This window comes from Scyliorhinus canicula, chromosome 8, assembly GCF_902713615.1.
Source record: "Scyliorhinus canicula chromosome 8, sScyCan1.1, whole genome shotgun sequence".
Taxonomy (NCBI): Eukaryota; Metazoa; Chordata; class Chondrichthyes; order Carcharhiniformes; family Scyliorhinidae; genus Scyliorhinus; species Scyliorhinus canicula.
Genome location: NC_052153.1, coordinates 51,137,979 through 51,153,625, shown reverse-complemented (window position 1 = coordinate 51,153,625; position 15,647 = coordinate 51,137,979). Strand labels below are relative to the sequence as shown.

Sequence of the window (15,647 nt, the reverse complement as noted above, 5' to 3'; positions counted from 1 at the left end):
ATGTAACAGGGCTTTGAAATGTTCCAGAGACTTTTTTTTGGACACAGCTCATGGTTTATTTTACGAATAGCTGTGTCTCTTTTTTTTGTCCCCATGCGCCATTAAACCTCGACAAAGTCCTTCAAGAACAGCAATGGGAAAGCGATTGCAAAATCCTAATTCAAAACTGGCGAGATTTTCCCTCTAAAATCATTCAAATTGAAATGAAAGGAAATAGAATCTATATTCAAAAATAAAATAAAGGCCCTCAATGTGACAAATGTTTAATGAATGCAGATCGGTTACAAAATGCTAATACTGTAAAACCTGGGAGTGTTTGAGATACATCGCCCTATTTAAATCTCCGTTGTTTTGGTTTACTAAAGCTACCTCGCCGCTAAAAGGGAAAGTTAAAGGGGGAACGGATTAATTAATACCTGCACAGAGGGCTCAGCGGCCGCGAGGTACTTGCTCTCGTTCGTTGCTACTTTAACTGGTTTTAGCAATAAGTGAAATTAACGTTTTGTTAGTGAGTCAAAAAACGCTGCAATACTGCCTTTTCTGTTTGCAGTGAATTTGGTCTCAGTAATTATTATCTAATTTCAGTCCATGGAGCCGAAAACTGATAACTGAAAAAGTATGTGTGTTTTTCTCACATGCATGTCATCAGCTTTCACCCCGGGTCCGTTTAAATTCTATTTCTTTTCCAAGTATGGTTTTTGAAATGTTGGTACACTATATAAAGCCGCGATTATTTACTATTGCGAGTGAGCTCTAATAAGTATAGGTACAATTCGAAGCGGGAAAGGGTGAATACGGAACAGGATTTTTTAAATGCACGACTTCGATAACAAGAACCTTTTTTTCCCCCGAAATAAAGAAATCGACGATGTTTGTTTCGATCTGGAAGTTTGTGAGCGCGCCTTTTCTCCATATCACTATGTGGCAACATGCTTAAATCGATACATGCTTTTGGAGGAGGAAGGTACCCAGTCTGGTTTACACCCAGTAAATCTGTTCAACGGGGTGCTGTTCCTAAAGTGTGCTTAGTCCCCACTACATTATGATTAGTTCGAGTTGATAAAGCATCTGTTTACAAGCTGTAGGTATAATAACTCTTAACACACCGTGATAGCATGTGTCATTTCATATAACACCGACCAAATGGACAAGCCCCAGCCAACTCCGTCAAGCAAAACTAACGTGCTGGAGATTTCTGCATGGTCCACAGCCATCAGAGCGGTTCTCCAGTGCCTGACATCAACTTAATCCTTGCCGTTTACATTGGAAAGTCAATGCAAGCAGAGAAACTAAAATTAAACAGTTACCCCTCGGCCTTATTTAATCCGCTGCTTAACGCTTGCTTGCAATGTTACTGGCAAATAGATTATTTTTTGCTTTGTTCACCAATTTTAATGATTCCTCTATTAATGCAGCTGACTTCCACCAACAAACGGGGCTGGTCGCAGGAATATCACATCTAATTTCACAGTTTAAAAAAAAGTATTAGCAATTAACATAATATTGCAACTGTGTCCGCGACTGTTGTCGCTTTCTGTTTAATTGTGGGAATTAAGAAATATTAGAATTAGCTTGTTTTGTTTTAATTCGGGGTGGGGGGGGGGGGGGGGATCAGGGACGGTATTAAAATTAGCCCTGCACGTGGAACTCAGCGGTGCCTCTCTGCAAAAAGACTTCGCATTGCTCCGGGTCCGGGGGGGGGGGGGGGGGGTATCTGATCGTCAGCTTCTGGATCCCGGGTGCTCCCAGCACTCCTTACACGCTATCACTCACTAGGAACCGCCAGACAAGCCAGGGAAGGAGCTGCCTACTTACTATGCATTGCTGCAAACGGGTCGTGCTTACAGTGGATTTCCATGAAAAGGCGCAGCCGGTCTTCAACTCGGAGAAAACCTCGATTTCCTGGTCTGGATTTAACCCCTTCACCTATACTCCCAAAAAAAACAAGAGAGGGGTGAGCAGCACCCCACGCAAACCCAGAAGAAGATCTCGATGCCAGCCACTAATTGCAGGTCCTACGTCTTTGTGATCCACAAGGTTTCGGACGGATTGCACAAGCAACGTAAAAGTTAAGTTTGACAAATGCAATGCATTGCCCCCGAAAAAAAGATCCAATTGCTACCTAGTGACAGCAGTGAATTTTAACTTCGAAATCGTTCGAAACCGGAAAGAAAAAAATCCTTTTTATGAATTCCAGCTTTTTTTTTTGGTGGCGTTTTCCTATGCAATTTGTCCGCTGTGTGTGTGTGAAGGCGGGTTCCCGTTTCCCCGGAGTGCGCTGGCCCCCTGCTCTGTATTCAGTCGCGCTCACTCTCCTCCATACTGTTTAAATGTGGCTGAGCCCGCGGTGATTCGGCGCTGATTCGCCCGAGGCTCAGCCCTGCTGGGACGGCGCTCGTCCCCAGTCTCTGTCAATCACAGCACCGGCAGCCAGTCAACGGGCAGCCTTCCTTCCCGGCAACCAGCAGCCCAGCTTGCTGCCCAATCCCCGGGCACGCTACTGACTTATTCACCAATGGCACTCCGGCCTGAGGGAAGTGGCCAATGGCATTTTTAACATTCACCAATCCTGAGCAGGTTTTATAGAGATAGGAGGCGGTCTCTTTGCTCATTGGTTATTTCATACAGTATATTGATTGGCTCAGACTGCTTAACTCTCGAGGTGGGCCACTTTATTAAAGGAAATTCATTCACATGTTCAAAATGAATTTAATTTTTCATTTGAATAATTTTAGACAATAATTTTCTTACACAGAAAATCCTTGTGGCTTTTCGAATATAAATGTAAATCCTTCACTTTTTCGCTAATTTAAAGGACCTTTTCTAAAATCCTAATGTCCGCAAATGCCAGTTTTAGATGCAGATGTATTAACCACTGTGTGATATTAGTTGGTTCGAACGTAAATTATAGTACAGCAAAATTAAGACATTGTTGGAAGTGTTATTTCCAAACAATTCTTGGGAAGGATTAAATACAAAGCTGTTAATAGTGACGAGTCGATTTGTATGTCAGTTTATATTGACTATACATAAAGAATCTTGAGGGGTTTTTTTTTAAACAATAATTTAGGAGTGGTCAGCTGTAACGTTAAATAATCCCGAAGTCAGAGGCCGACCATCCTTTACACAGTTAACAGGTGTCAAATGTTCACAACTTGCTGGCCATTACATTTTATTTGGCTTTGCTGTCGATGAAAGTGGACTAAATCGTATGCTAAATGTTTGACAATAATTGAGCTTCAATACGTATCGTGTGAGGGGCAAATGTTAACATTTCAATCCAGTCGATATTGAAATAATAAAAAACAGAAACAGCCAACACGATTTTATCCTTCAACTAACGTATCTCTCTCATTGTTAATTTAAAAGAATTTCAGTGGTCACTTACACAGGTTGAAATGTAATCGTGGCCAAACCTATCTTAAAAGGCAAGCCTCATTTCGTCTCATGTACATTGCTAAATCTCTACCTGCTATTGGAGACCATCCTGGTGCTGAAAACTATATTTTCTATATGACTTCTAAAGTGTTCGCACGCAACTATACAGGGTATTTCATACGCACGTTTAGGTTTTTTTAGGCGTGTATTTACACAGGAACTACCGATTAATTTTCACGAACAATCGTGTTTAATCAATAATACAGTAAACCTCCACGACTATTTAGCACTGGGTAAGTATATGTGTTATATTCAACAATTCAAATAGACAACCGCAAAAACACAAAACATAGAGAGCGTACCATTCAATTACGTAACTGGAGAATTGATCGCCTCCCACAATTGTAGAAACAAACCGGCCCGCTGTTTTATTCCGGATATTAGTAAAGAGTTGGAAATAAGTTCTAAAAATAAAATTCACCAAACATGACCACCAAAAAACACATTCGAAAATCCAAGCCCGAATTTAATTTGGAATCTAAATGCCACATATACAATTATATCTTTTCTGGCATAAAATGTGTTTAACGTCTATGTTGACACGTCCACAAATATTGTGTGAATTATATAAGAATGTTACAATATTAATGTAATAGAAATAAAATGTCACTGTCAATTTCCATGGACAATCGTGTTTTAATCAATAACACACAAACTCTCGCTAATTAGTCCTTGTTATTTCGAATAACCTGTTTGATAATTGACTTCTGAAATCATTTCTTCCCCCATTCTAAGACACTTGGGGTAATATTTCAATGAAGGAGAATCCAAATCCGATTTTTTTATTCCAACGGAAGGCTGTAGTTACAGGAAATGCTAAAGGGACAGAGGTTTGGTCAGAAGGCTGAGTTTCGTAGGGGGTTCGAAATGTCTCTTTGGAATGATTAGGGATGGGAATTTTCGAAGCTGCGTGTTGCAGAACTGCGAACAAGTGATAGTTGGGCGCACTTTTTAAATGATAATAAAATGCTTTTGGTGATACTGTGACAACAAGTATCCAGTAACTGCAAACCCTACTGAGCACAATTAGGGGCTCAGTCCTTGACCTGGCCCAGCGTTTCCGAGCCCAGGGTTTTTGAAGAAATTTCAATCCCCTGGTACCGCCCTCCCCTGTTTCAGATCTCTCTCTGAATCCGGCTGTTTACTGTTATCATCTGCGGCTGTGCGCAAATGATTTCCAAGTTTCGAATTTGTTTTCACATCAGCAAGTTCGCCGCTTCCTGTCTAGGGGCTATCTGACTCGAGATAATGCTTTACCTCTCGGGGTTAAACATTGCGACGGTCGCTGGTAATCTGATCATCTCTAAAGTTGTACTTTAGAAGGATAAAAAAAAATCTGTGAATGCAGATTTGTCAAATCAAATCATTATTATTTCTGGAGGTGAAATGCACTTTTCAAATTAGCACAGGATGGAATTTGGAACTAAATGAGATTTAAACTGGGGTCCTGCTCGCTAAGCCAGATCTCAAATGCAGCTAATTGGCTCTATTCAAGGGTACCTTTTGATTTTTTGACATTTGCACCCGGGAGGTATTTACTGTCACGCTGTAACGTTTTCACGTAGGGACTCTGCAGAATTCCGCTCACAGCGGCCCACACCTCTCCGCATTTGTGCCGTCCTCGTCCTCCAAGCCCAGCAATAGCGAGATATTCTCTACAAAACCCTGCATGGTAGCAAAAACAAGCAACCAAGGCTTGCCTTTTCTGTCACAATTTCCTTGGCCGATGGCCCCGAACAGAGAGAGAGGCGGCATGATCTTTGGCCAACCCGTGCAAAATGGGGCGGGGGCAGGATAGAAGATAATCTCAAGGGGCTACCCTTGGGCCAGGCCAAAGCCACCATCCGTAGGGCCAGAATGCGTCAGATGCACCGGGAGGGTCGCCCTGCCTTCTTGCCTTCTTGTCTCCCCCCCCCCCCCTTCCTAGTATTGCAATGGTCCTGAGTTCCATACCAATAGATGACTCGAGTGACCCACAACCTGTGGGCAACTGTGTCCTGGATGGGGGGTGCGGGGGGGGGGGGGGGGGCACATTATGATTTACTCTTTGTATATTTCAATTGGAATAGACGACAGCATCATTGGCGATCTCCTCCTGAGGTCACATTGCAATGATGCAGGTTTACAATGCTCTGGAAATCATTTACCATTCTACTGGTCCAATTTACAACATTTCTGAGCGGCCTGTCTCGTTATAAAAGTCAAGGATGTCAAAAACGTTACTTCTTGACCTTCTCGCGTGTTGGAAAATATTTAAGCATCAAAGAATATCTAAAAGCGCCACTTAGTCAATCGGACAAATGCCCATTTTAATGATGTGTTTAAACATTCTGCTTGAAGTTTGGTTGTGTTAGCTCTGACCTAAGCTATTAAATGCAGTGAACGTGCCCTCCAAACTACACAATAAGCATTAATTGGGAACGTTCGTTAACTACCTAGACTCTAACCCATATTTTCCGATGTATATGCAACTGGAACAAGAAGCCTCGGATGTTGGATCGTTGTGAGGAATCGTGTTAAAGGGCAATAGATCATTCCGCCTCTGGACTGTGCCCATCAACAGAAGAGAAAGTTCCTCTCCAACTCGAACCTGCAGTTGCTTTAACCTCCCGCCCCAATAGCATACCTAATTCACTCCAAAAGACGATCAGGGATCTTTCACAGCACTTAATTTATCGAAACATCTCGAAGTGCAATTGTAACCGTGGCGAACAAGTGGGGTCTGCTTGCACTATTGATTCTGAAGACGCCCCGTGGATGGCTGGCAAAATGGGAGAGGGAGCACTAAATCCAGGTGTACACGGAAATCTATGGGGGGTGGGGGGATATTAACCCGGATCACGGTTTGCGGGAAGATGGTGGTGGCGAATACTCACCGTCAGGAATAGATAAGTGAAAAGCAACAAGCACAGACAGGGCACTCAATGTGGAAACATTCAGCTCTATAAATATATGTGCTTGGGGCTTGGGATTAGATCTGTTCCTGAAAGGTCAATGCATGAATTACGTGTTAAGATATCTACTTTGGGGAAGTTTGATTTTTATTCATGAACATGATGTGGGTGCTGCTGACGAGGATCATCCAGAACAACAGAGTGGTTAAGATCAACCATGTCAGTGTGGGACTGGAGTCACGGGTAAATCAGCTTTGCTTCTTTCAGCAACATTAGCAACCCAATTGGGATTTTATGAAAATCCAACAGCTTTCTGATTTACTTTTACTGGTACCTTTTTAAAAATATTTTATTTCAAAGTGGGTTCAAACGCGTCGGATTATTATTCCTGGTCAGTCCTCTGCCATTGGTTCAGCCACGACATTACCTTCCGTCCACCCATAAATCCATGGCAATGCTGAACGCTCACAATCAAAGGCTGGCTGCATCGAAGGCGAAAAAAACGTCTCGTTATGGTTGGGGTGCAAGGTAGAATTGAGAAGCCAGACCCACTTGGGTCGGTGCGGGTTCGATAGGCCGAATGGCCTTCTTCTGCACTGTAGGGATTATGTGATTCTACGATTTGTGTTTCCAAGGGTATTGTAGAAATCCAAACGAGAGTTTTTATGTTCAGCACTGTTAACTGTCCTAGCTTAACAAATGGATAGAACTATTTCAGTCATCTTCCAACTTAACTTCCTTCCAATGACAGCCAGGTTACCACTGAAATGAGAAGAAGTTGTCATATTGGGAAGTAGCGATGCCAAAGGATAGCAGAACTCAGCAGCCAGATCGACTATCGGACTCCCCAAAAAGGTGCTAAAGCAAGACAAAAGCAAAATACTTTAAAAGCCGCAGTGAAAGCAGAAATGCTAGAAACACTCAGCAGGTCAGGCAGCATCTGCGGAGAGGGTTAATGTTTCAGCTCCATGACCTTTCCTTGGAACTGTGCAAACGTAAAGAGTGTCCAGCAAGTGAAGAGGGCGGAGGTGAGGGGTGTGGGGGGGGGGGGGGGGGGGGGGGGGGAAGAAAAATATATCCAAAGGAAAGGTCTGCAATGGGGTGGAGAGCGGGGGAGGTTAAATGGCAAAAGGTTGATGTGGCGGGAGTAGTAATGGGGCATCTGACGAAACACCGAGCAGAATCATCAACAGCTAAAAGGTCAACTTCGTTCTTATCTCCACAGAGGCTGGGCCGGCCTGTTGAGCATTTCCTGGATTGTGTGTACTTTATGGAATTATGAAAGATGGACGGCACAAAACCGATGCTCTCGTTGTTAGGGTGTATCCAACTAGTGGAAACATTCTCTCTGTATCGACTCCACTAAACCTGTTCCCTGTGTTCGGTCCCTCCTCTGCCTGCTTGTTTCAAGAGAGGAGACCCGGCCTTTTTGTTGATATGTAACTGATGCTGTGAGAGCTGTGAGACCCTCGCAAGATTGGGCACAGAGGGAGTGTAACACCACCTCAATGGCAAGTCACATTTTCAAAGTGCTTGTGGCCAATGGAAGTCACACCTGTTAACTTCGCAAATTTCGCAAAGATTTTTACTGCTGTCAGTCCCAGAACCCTCACATGGTATTAAAATGAGCACCCTGCGAAGCAAGGGCCCATCATGCATGTGTCCAAAATAGCCCCCTACTCGCTCTTCTATTCCTCAACTTGCCACCAGCTGAAATGTAATTGTGGTCGGATATCTGGATGTTGGCCTGTAAACATGCCGGCCTGGGAAGGTGCCTGTGGTATAACTGCAACCTCAAATTCTAATCCAGGCTGGACAAACATAATTTCTCTCTGCGGCGCTGTCACAAGGTGTTTAAACGCACTTTGTTTCTTTAAGGAAACTGCAGCCACTCTTCCCACGGAATTGGACCTGCTCCAGGACAAGTGCACCCTTGGCGGTCACTATCCCGCGGAATGTGAGGGGCGGTCCTTGCGCCACTTCCGCTTCCAGTTGGGAATTTTCCTTGACAGTCTGGGACAATCGCCCACAACGGAGGGAGGGAGCTGACAGACTGAGATCAGTGTGAAGATTACAGCGTTTGTGTGGGGCTGTACTTTGGAAGCTTCGACAGAGGGCACTAACCCTCGCAAACTATTGCTTGTCACTTTCTCCTCCTCCAGAATACTTCCTGCCCTTTATTTCCTCGGACACCTCCCTCGATTCTTCGAAGTCGATTTTTCACGTTTTTCCTTAAATTTCCATTGGCCTATTGCCGGCGTGACTTCACATCTCCTCAATACCTCCGCGCCTTCGTCACTAATCTTTGAATCGATTTTTCAAACAAATAAACTTTTTGATGGGCTGTTCGGCTGTGTTCGTACCTTGGAGGTGTATTTTTAACCCCTTAATGGAGCAAGTTAATCCATTTTATACCTCCATTTAGCGGTCCAGAGATTCCTAAGGGATCATTCGGACTAAACGGCTCTGGCTTCTGTCAATTAATTAAAGTCACAATAACTTTGAAATAATTTACGTCTACGAAAAGTTTTAGAACCAATGATTGGGGCGAGTAATGGTCAAAGTGTAAATACGGCGTAGAAGCAAAATGTTAGATTTTAATCATTAGAGTTGCTAAATTCATTATTCGCAGAAGTGACCACAAATATAAAGGACTGGGTTTTAAACGTGATGCCTGCTGGCAGCGGGTAAGTGACACTGGGAGGGAAATAGGAGCTCACAGTGTTGCAGCGGACAGTCCGCAGGTGGACAGTGAGTCTAATCGGCCAATGTAACCAATTCTGTGCAGTGGACAAGTGTCCTACCCTCCTGAAACTCTCTTTAACTGGAACACAATCTTTAAAATTAATCGAGAGGCTTCATTTTCACTGAAAGAAGCCCAGTGTCAAAGTGGGCATGTGCTGTTGCCGGCAAAAGTACGTCCCCAAATAAACCAGCCCTGGTAATCAGAAATGACTGGCAATCTGGCAATTCCAGAACTCGGGTCGATGTTTGGAATGCTCCCCATGAACATTGCTTTCACTTGTTATTTGTTTTCTGACGCGATATTGTTTCCGAACAGGTTTATATCTGCGGTGCAAGGGAATCCGCATTAAACAGTCACAGTAAGGGCAGCATTGCTGCCTCACAGCGCCAGGGAGCCGGGTTCGATTCCCGCCTTGGGTAACTGTCTGACAATAAGACCATAAGACATAGAAGCAAAATTGGGCCACTCGACCCATTAAGTCTGCTCCCCCATTGAATCATGGCTGATAATTGTTATCATTCCCATTCTCCTGCCATCTCCCCATAACCCCTGATCCCTTTATTAATCAAGAACCTATCTATCTCTGTCTTAAAAACACTCAGTAATTTGGCCTCCACAGCCTTCTGCGGCAAATAGTTCGACAGATTCACCACCTTCTGGCTGAGGAAATTCCTCCTCGTCTCGGTTTTAAAGGATCCTCCATTTAGTCTGAGATTGTGTCCGCTACTTCTAGTTTTTCCCACAAGTGGAAAAATCCTCTCCAGGTCCACTCTATCCAGGCTTCGCTGTGTCCTGTAAGTTTCAATAAGACCCCCCCCCCCCCTCATTCTGCATGGGTTTCTTCCTGATACCATGCACCCCCCCCCCCCCTCCAAATGTGTACAGGTTAGGTGGGGTTATGGGTGTAAGTCGGAGAGGGGCTAGGTAGGGTGCTCCTTTCAGAGCATCGATGGGCCGAATGCCCTTCTTCTGCGCTGTAGAGATTCTATGGAGTCCAGTCTAACTCTTCCAGCTTTATCAGTGGCTGTTCTGGTCTGGAAATGCGACTTGGCCCAAGTAGTCCTGTAACTCACTCAAAGCTACACGGGATACAGGATAGGTTGTATCAATCACCAATGTGTATCTTTGCACGCCGCTGTAATCACTGCACTGTGTGGCTCTGATGTTGGATCTCTGGTCTACTGTGGTGTCAGTCACCTACTAGTTACAATATTTCAAATTGGGATTCAGTGGAACAGATACAGAGGATGAATTATGGAAAGAATTGTGACGGAAGATAATACAACTATCGATCCTCCTTGTATAATACACCGCTGTACTTCGAAAGGTCTGGCTTGCTATTGTCCTTTCCTGTAGCCTGACAGGTGAGTGACACTTGCGACCTGGCAAATCTAATCTCTCTACATCATGAAACATATAAGGCCATTGATTTAAGGGAGACGTTTCAGAAATTATCTGTGAATGTGGGGGCGGGGGAACCAGGGAGAGCCAGGGAGACTGGGCCCAACTCTCTACACAATTGTACCTTCCACCAGTCTGACTTGCCTTCTCCCTCGCTCCCCTTTACCACAGCCTGTGCTGTCTGAATCTCCCTCTGATTAAAATAACAATCTAAATTGATCGATTTCTGATTTGCTCTGTAATTTCTACTTGAGGGATACTTTCTCTGCCACCTTGCCCTGATTTATTCATCCCTCCCGCCCCGCTCTTGCGGTTGGGGCCTGGCAGGTGCAGAAAGTGAAATCGCACTCCACCGCCGGGGTGAGGGCAAGTTCAGCGCGTCCCGATCTGCACTAACTGCTGCTAGTTTTTTTTTTCTTGCCGTTTGGGCGGCCTCTTGTGCGAAACTGCCTTCACTTTGGGGAATGGCTCGCTCCCCTCCTTCCCCCCCCCCCCCCCCCCCCCCCCCCCCCCACTTCACAGCCTCTGGAGGATTGTCCAGCCGCAAGGTTCCTGAACCGGAAACGTGGCTGTCGGCAGCCCAGTGAGTCTCGTCTGACAAAGATGTGAGCTCTGTGCCCCCCCCCCCCCCCCACCCAACAACCTTCTAATAGGAATCGACCTCCAATGGGTCTTGTGGGGCTCTGGAGCACACAGCAACACTTGCCCGTGTATTTAAAACGTGTCATTGTAAAACTAGACTTCCTCCATTGAAAAGTATTGTTAAATCACACTTTCAAAAGTTGCCCGTCAGGCGTCAAATGTTTGGACATTTGGGGGCTTTATTTTTCAACCACATCCTAAAAGTTTTAAGTAAAGACCAGAACCCACCCGCGGAATGCAGTCAGTGCGAATTCTAACTGTGCTAAATTGCTTTTGAGTCGGGTTCTTTTTGACCCAGGAAGCGTAGTCCCTTGAAAGTCAGTACTGTTTAAACTGTGTGTGTGTGTGTGTGTGTATAAATATAGACGGGAGGGTTTATTTAACATGAATATACACGCAGACAATGTAAAGTTCATCACCAGAAGGCCAACTAATTAACAAAGAGGCCGCACTTTAAAACAGGCCCCAGCAAACCGAACAAGCGTGGCTAGCACGTGCTGATACAAAGGCTTTCCACACTGTCATCTGTCAGCTCGCAAGCTGAAAGTAAACAATGATATAGATTATTTCACGGGTCACAGACAGGAAAAGCAGTTAATGTCCCAGAATGGCACAAATTCATTCTGGTGTCAAGCTCGGCAACTGGAGCCCTTTATGATCAATATCTGGGCAGAATCCTTTCGCAAGCTTGCACTGGGGAAGGGTGGAGGGGTCAGTTAATCTGTCAGGGACTGAAGGGCACAAGGCACCCCACCCTTTGTGTCCAGTGACTCCATGTGAATTATGTGAGGGATTTCAAATTAATACGCTGAAGAATTCATTTTTAACACGTTGCCATTGAAAGGAAGAGCAGGCAAAAGAGGCTGTGGTTCAAGGGTGTGCGGTGAATGGACCCGGAAAACAAACGCTGCCTCTATCAGGAGAGGTAACGGGCAAGGCCACGGTCCACAACATGCCTCCGCCTCCCGAGTGGGGTGGTTATTGAAGCGCTCTGCATTCACAAGCTGGAGATTGAGTTTAATTTGAGTGACCCCTTTCTCGCGATGTAAACCACTATCTGTAGCCGGGTTTAATTTTAATGTTATGGGGAGCGGGCAGTGCAGAATTGGAAACGTGAACCACAGTCGGCCGACCTGCACCATCACAGCCCCGGCCTGTTCGCTCGCTATTGGCGAACAGGCTGCACAGCTAACCTGTTGAATTAATTTTTCGAATAAGAAAATAGCAACGTCGTGTAACCCACAGAAAAATCACATGGCTTCTCGCAAGGTGAGGCATCCCCGGTATTCACTGTTCCCCCTATAAACTGTTACCCCCCCCCCCCCCCCCCCAACTATTCTCCAAAGCAAGATCCCAGAGCCTGGTTCTACTATGTTGGGTAAAACACGGCGATTGATGTCCTACAGTTACAAAAAACATGAGCCGAGATTGTGTTGTGTTGTGTTGTGTTGAAGTACAGGATGGTATAAGACAACACTGAGACACCTTTCACACTGCAAGTACAGAAGGAAGCTACAACATGAGTTTATTTCTTATTTGAAGACTTATTGCTCAGTCCCTGGACCATATCGGGACACCCAGAGGTAAAAAAAAAAGGGACTTTGGAGCTGTTATTTTCAAACCAGTGGTTGGTCACCTTTGCCTCAGCAATTAGTTTCTAATCTGGAATATGGGCGAGCAAAATCGTGCGGATTTATCGGAAGGAACCTGGATTGTCTGGGGTTTGAGTTGACACAATGAATAGAGAACATTTAAGGAGCGAGCCTTGCAGATGAAGCCTCAATCCGTGTGGCCAAATCCACCGACAAGCCCAATGGGAGACATTTAATGCTGCAGTTTACAGGGCACGACCCCCCCCCCCCCCCCCCCCCCCCATCCAAATTCACCGCGTATTCACAAATACATATTGTTTTAATGTGTCGGTGAAAATGCATTGTTCAATTATTTTTGTTAGAATTGGTCAAACAGCAGGCGTTCGAGAATAGGGACAAGGGAAAGTCCAAAAGAGATTTTCACTTCATTACCATTTGACTATCGCGGCACCTTGTCCCCGACAAAAAGGGCGTAAAACGGTCAAAGGTCCCGATTCGGGGAGCTGCTTCCGCAGGTCCCCAAAGCCGAGGTCGGCAGGGTCATTTTACTACCAGCGTGTGTTTTTGTTGGCTTTTTGAAGTTTCATTTGCAAGTTTTAAATCAATGTTTATCAACAAAGTGAAGGGCGTGTGGGTTCATTCCTGTTAATTACAGAGGCCTCCACACTTTGATTTCAGCTTTGGTCTTCATGTTGAAGCAGTAACTGGAGACGATGATTTCAAAACAGTTGCGGGGGGGGGGGGGGAGAAGGGGAAGATTTCCCCCAACAAGTCAATCACAAACATTTTCTATTAATCTCTGAACCCGAATCAAAATGTGGAGTGCCCAGCATCGCCCACACCTGCGGCGCGTCTATCAAACCATCCAGACACTTACAATAACAACACCAAAAAGCAAAGTGAACACTTAGAGGACACCGAATCCAGCCACTGCATACATGTTAGCTCTTAGTTTTGCTAAACTACAAAAAAAGACCTTCAGGAAACAATCCTGATCAACACGCACACACGCACAAAGCAGGAGCGATGGGCAAGCTCACCCTCTCTCACATGAGAAAGCAGAGGTTTGCGGCGAACTGGGTTTTTTTCTACCCGCCCCTTACTTTCAGTGACAGACCAATTTCAGCAGTTTCGCCTTATGCAGACTGATGACAACCGTCACGTTGTAAATATTAAATGGAAACCAAACAACTTTTGAGCTTAAACATTTAATAAACATATGTCTTAAATGATTTAAACTGTTGAACCTCAGGAAGGACCATTGATCATCTTTATTGATCTTGGTGATCGCTGGAGGGGGCGGGGAGTGGGGGTGGGGGGGGGGGGGCGGCTTTACTAAAATCCGAATTTGCCACAACGCATGAAAAAGTTATCAGGCACAGTTCTGACGGGGGAAGAACTCTTAAAATCAGCATCAAAGATGTCTACCCCTAACCTGCTCATTCCAGACAGACAGCGCAAGACCCGATATTCACTCCCGGAGATACAGCTCCCCTTTGTTTACGCTCGGCGTTTATTTTAAGTTTTCCAAGTTCACTAAATTTGGTTCAAATATTCCCCAAGAGTTGCACGGCCATTGAACCCCACTTTAATCATTTAAAAGCCTTTGGTTTTTTTATTTCCAGCAAATGTCTGAACATTTCCAATATATTTTTACAGTGAATTCAGTTTCACTGTACGAGGCTGTCAACAATGCAGTCCCTTCATGCTTGCTAATTATGTATATATTTTATTTCTCCTCCACAGAAACGTTTTCAAACCTACCTGACCGGACACTCCTGAGCGCGCTGCCGTTTATTTCCATACTGGCTGTGGGATTTCGAGTCCTTTGTGAAGAGGTTGGAAGAAAAGTTTCCCCCCTTTTCGCTCTGTGCGTGTTTTGTCGGCTCCGAATAATTTGACTCTTCCGCTATCCCGCCGCGTCTTTGGTGCTGCCCATTGATCCGAAACTAAACGTTTTAGGTGGAGAAAAGGCTCTGAACAAACCGTGAAATGATTAAGGAACTGAAAGAGCTCGCTACATGTGAGATCATGTCCTGTTCGCTTTGAGAGAGAGAAAAAAAATTGCCAAGGCCCCCGACTCAGCGAAAAGAAAGTGAAACTCTTACATCTGGCGGACAAATCACCCCCACCTATGACTTTTGGTAACTTTGGCGTTTCCTCTCTCGCCTCCTATCTTGCTGATTTTAGCTTGCGAATCTGCCCGAGTGCAAACTTGGCCATCTGCAAATATTTTAGACAAGCGAGGAGGGGGATTCTAACACTGCATCACACGCCGACCAAAGCATTTGCTCTCTCACATTCTGAATAATTAAAGCTTTTTCTCATCGCTTCGCCCTCTGTTTTACCCCTCCCTCCCTCAGTTTGCCTCGGGAAATGTAGCAAATACTTTTTAACTACAGCCCAGAGCCAGTGCAATGAAACAAAAAATAAACATCAAGTGTGCCTGCTTTCTGTTTAATTCCTTAACCACAGCGGCGAAGATTGTTTACAAATTGTATCGAATTGATTCTCTTTTCATTGGAGGGGAGCTATATTATAAACGGAATGCCCCTCCCCTTTCTCACACAAGTAGTGAAATGTCCAAACATACTTTCATAATGTTTTTGTAAAAATGCATTTCTGAGGGAAAACACTCCACACGAGGATCTCCCTAACTGATTAGTGTACTTACAGGTAGAAAGATAAATAAATTCGCCGTACTTCTCTCTCCAGCCTTTTCTCTGAAACTGTGCCAATGTTGGGGTGCGCGGGGGGGGGGGGGGGGGGGGGTGAGAGATTGCAGGAGTTGTTAGCACAGGGCAAGTAATCACACACATTGATCCCACCGCACTTCACCGTTAAACCGATGACCACAGGACAACGTTATCACAGTCCCGCCTCTCTGTTATATAACAAATCTGGAATTCCTGGGTGTGTGTGTGTGTGGGGGGC

General features: G+C 44.9%; 1 protein-coding gene and 1 long non-coding RNA gene across 8 annotated transcripts in view; one reads left to right on the top strand and one right to left on the bottom strand.

Moving 5' to 3' along the window:
- pax5 (paired box 5) overlaps positions 1-14,681 on the bottom strand; it is a 296,155-nt gene extending 281,474 nt beyond the window's left edge. For 3 of the 6 annotated variants that reach the window (XM_038804546.1, XM_038804551.1, XM_038804549.1), the window contains exons 1-2: positions 14,478-14,584; positions 1,816-1,926 (exon numbers count right to left, since the gene is read on the bottom strand). In XM_038804546.1, coding sequence (XP_038660474.1) covers positions 1,816-1,926; positions 14,478-14,517 — 151 coding nt within the window. In that variant the 5' untranslated portion in view covers positions 14,518-14,584. Of the gene's footprint in view, positions 1-1,815; positions 1,927-14,477 lie in introns of all 6 variants that reach the window. The other 3 variants (XM_038804547.1, XM_038804548.1, XM_038804552.1) reach the window with 3 other exon arrangements.
- On the top strand, positions 10,256-15,427 carry LOC119970247. 2 transcript variants are annotated; one of them, XR_005461572.1, is made up of 2 exons: positions 10,256-10,442; positions 14,460-15,427. It is a non-coding gene; the product is annotated as an uncharacterized LOC119970247 (long non-coding RNA). The 2 variants fall into 2 exon arrangements; XR_005461571.1 differs by lacking the exon at positions 10,256-10,442 and adding an exon at positions 12,104-12,390.
- Positions 15,428-15,647: the final 220 nt, after the last annotated feature.